Genomic DNA, 3,378 nt, shown 5'->3' on the forward strand with positions numbered 1-3,378 from the left:
GGTGCGAAAGTGACTCCCTTTTCAATTCCTTCCCGAATCTATTCCTCAAAGGGAAAGTCTCCCTTAGATGCTACCATGCCCTAACGCCTATCTCCTCACCAATTGCCCTTTTTCACAAGCAGGGGTTCACCACCTTCTCCAGGCAACGGTGATCAGGGAGAACTGCATTATTTTGCTTTTTTCCCTTTAGGCTTACCTTCGAGGGCATGCAATACTGGTTTTCCATTTACACATGCATTGGACATTTTTAAAAATACTGTGATTTAAGTTTTTTAGAAATGGACGTTGAATTAGTAAAACTGCGAAATGAGTATTACCCTGAATTGTTCATGAAGGGGCAGATGCCACAGGGTAAAGACGGGAAGCTGTGTTGTGCTGTTCGGCCTCTGTTCTAGGGGGTTCTTTAAGGTTCTGGCAAGTTTGGAGGGTTACAAGGAGCGTAGTCAAAGTTTGGGGGCAGGGCTGGGAAGAGGGCTGGGACTTCCTTTGCAAGGGTCCTGGGAGCCTGGCTCAAAATGGCAGCTTAGTCCCCTCCTGCCTTAGTTATTTTAATTAAAACCCACATCATTACTCTCCTTTTGCTTTGTGATCTCTTTCTGGATACCTCCCTCTCCCTCTCCCTTTATCCTGCTGGGGTTTCTGCGCCTGGAAAGCCTGCATCATGAACTAGTTAAGCAGATCACCCTTCTCAGTTGCACCAGCTTAGGAAGGGTGGTTTGCCTCTGAGTGTCTGGTGTACAAACGCCCCCGGGCAGTGGGTGGAGGAGGACAAGGCAGCAGGAGGCCAGAGGAGGGAGGGGGAGAGGGTTTAGCAGGGGAGCATAGGGAGGAGGGAACACATCATCCAAAGGCTGAGCCCTGCTGAAAGCTGGTGGGTTCCCCTCCGTTACCACAACCCTGGGCTTTTCTCTCACTCCCCAGCTGGCCGGGCACAGGGGCCCACCCCTAAGACCCAGGGTGTGCACTGCTGCCCCTGTCTCCTAAAGACTCTGGGCATGGGACAGTTGGCCAAACAAGGAAAGGGAGCAGTGCCCGGAGCGAGGGAAAAGTCCCTTGTCCTTGAAGCAACTTTGGACCGTAGTGGCTTAGGCAGTGTTTCCTGAAATTGTCTAAGCATAAGGACCATCCCAGAGTGTTTGCTCAAATGTTATCTTCCTGGTCCCAAAAAGAATGGCCTCATCCGAAACTGGGGGTTGGTGGCAGGGCAGCAGAAGTCCTGCCTCGGTGCCTTGCCCACCACCTGGTGCCCACCCACCTCTCTGGACGCTACTAGAAAATGCCCAGACTCACCATGTCTTTGACCAGCAAGTGTCCAGAGGCGAAGGCAATTGAGTTGGGGGGCGTAGAGACTGGGAGCATGAAGGCGTAGGAGCAGCCCACTGTGCCGGGAATCATCAGATACAGGGGGTGCACTCTCAGGCGGATGGCCTGGGCCCAGGACGGGGCAGATGAGACATAGAGAATTATCGAGACACCACAGCAAGAGATGGAGACAGTTGGGAGGAGAGCAGCATGGAAGACAGAGGTAGAGACAGCAAGAGAGGCAAAGACACATGGATAGAGGTTGCCGAGTGAGAACGGGCAATAGACACACACGAGAGGACAGGTTAGGAGACACAGGAAGAAAAATGCAGCCCGAAATACAAATACACGGAAGAGAGGGATGCGATACGCAGAAATAGACAGACAGACAGAGAGACAGATGGAACCAGACCAAGGGAGACATGGAGAGAACATTCTCAGGGTTAGTGACATTCCAGAGCCACACTGCAGGGTCATCAGGGACAACGGGGTGCGCTGATTTATCTAGAAAACTCCTCCAATTTGAGTAAGCGCCCGAATCCCCCAGAGGCTGGTTAAAACTCAGATGGCTAACCCCTACCTCACCCAGAGTTGCTGGTTCAGCAGGTCTGGGGTGGCCCTGAGAATCTGTATTTCTAACAAGCTCCCAGGTGACGCAGACACTCTAAAATAACAAGCCCCCCTGCCCTGTCCTTCTCTCAGCCAAATAGTCCAAGCAGCTGGGCTCTAGGCACCTTTGGCTGGGGCCTCCCTGGGCTGCAGGGATACAGGGATCTCAGGATAGCATCAGTGGGCCAACATTTCCAAATTTTTAAGACTGTGTGGATCCAAGTGCCTATGGGTTGGCCTCAGTCACTGGGCCACCGGTTCATCACCGCTCCCCAATGACATATTCACCTATAATTCATGTTGATCACTTCTGCAGCCTTTTATTTAAGATAGGACAATTTTAGCCCCTCTGGGGAATTTTTGCAACTCAGAACATACACATTTTCTCAAAAGGCGCTAAAAGCACCCCTTTTGTGTAACACGTTTTGATTTTGATGATACACAACATTTAGGAGGATGTGTCATTTGCTAGGGCCTTCTCCAGCAAAAGCAGCCTCTGCAGCTCTGGCTGGCTGTACGCTCCCTGCCCCTTCCCACCCCGTAGCATCTCCATCTCTCTAATTGCCAGGTTCCTCAGATCCTGGGGAAGGGGGTGATTAAATCCTATTACACTTACCAAGGGGGTGGGGACCCCCACCCTGTAATGTGGGTGGCAGTGTCAAATGGCACACCCACGTTGGAGGACAATTTACCCATATCTAACAAAATTGTAAATGTACGTGCTCTTCCCACCAGGGGTCTCAGTTATAGGAATGTATCTAGCTGTCACCAAAGGTGCATGGACAGGAAAAAGGTTGAGGCAGCCTTGTTGGGTGACAGCGAAGGCTGGAAACAGATGGCTTAACCAAATCACCAAATCGGCAACTATCGATTCATAATAGAATATTCTCCAGTCATTGACAAAGAATGAAGTGCATCTCTGTGCATGTGAATACAGTGTGATCTCCATTATCATTGATACATTAATCAACAAACAAAACCAAGTGGTTCAGACAAGTGTGCCTGGTATATCGCTGCATACAAAGCACACGAGTATACCCACAACATTGATTTCATTTGATCCACTTTGGATTGTATGGAGATAATCAGGTGGTTTGGTCTTCTTTAATCTATTTAAATGTAAAACTGTCTCAATAATTTCTCATGTTAATCACTTTTGAAATTCCTAGTATAAACTCTGCTGGATCGAGCTATGTTGTTCTCTGCATGTGATCCTGGATTCATTGATTGCTTTTGCTGTTGGGGTTTTGCTAACCTAATACCTGGACTGAATGTTTTTCTCCACGTCTCTGTGCTCTGAAACACTTTGGGGAAGTTGACAGCTATCTGTTCCTTGAAGGGTCTAGCTCTCATCTAGCCAGCTTTCCAGGGTTGGTGACTTTCAGAGCAGTGGTTCTCAGCTGGGGGATGGTTTTTGTCCTTCCAGGGGACATTTGGCAATGAAGACATTTTTGACGGTCATAATTT

At 49.2% G+C, this 3,378-nt stretch overlaps 1 protein-coding gene across 1 annotated transcript in view; it reads right to left on the reverse strand.

The window, feature by feature from the left end:
- SLC13A3 (solute carrier family 13 member 3) overlaps positions 1-3,378 on the reverse strand; it is an 83,362-nt gene that overhangs the window by 11,824 nt on the left and 68,160 nt on the right. The window contains exon 9 of the mRNA XM_019636917.1: positions 1,291-1,806. Within this exon, the coding sequence (XP_019492462.1) occupies positions 1,291-1,806 (516 nt within the window). The remainder of the gene's footprint in view (positions 1-1,290; positions 1,807-3,378) is intronic.

Source organism: Hipposideros armiger, unplaced genomic scaffold (assembly GCF_001890085.2).
Source record: "Hipposideros armiger isolate ML-2016 unplaced genomic scaffold, ASM189008v1 scaffold_31, whole genome shotgun sequence".
Taxonomy (NCBI): domain Eukaryota; kingdom Metazoa; phylum Chordata; class Mammalia; order Chiroptera; family Hipposideridae; genus Hipposideros; species Hipposideros armiger.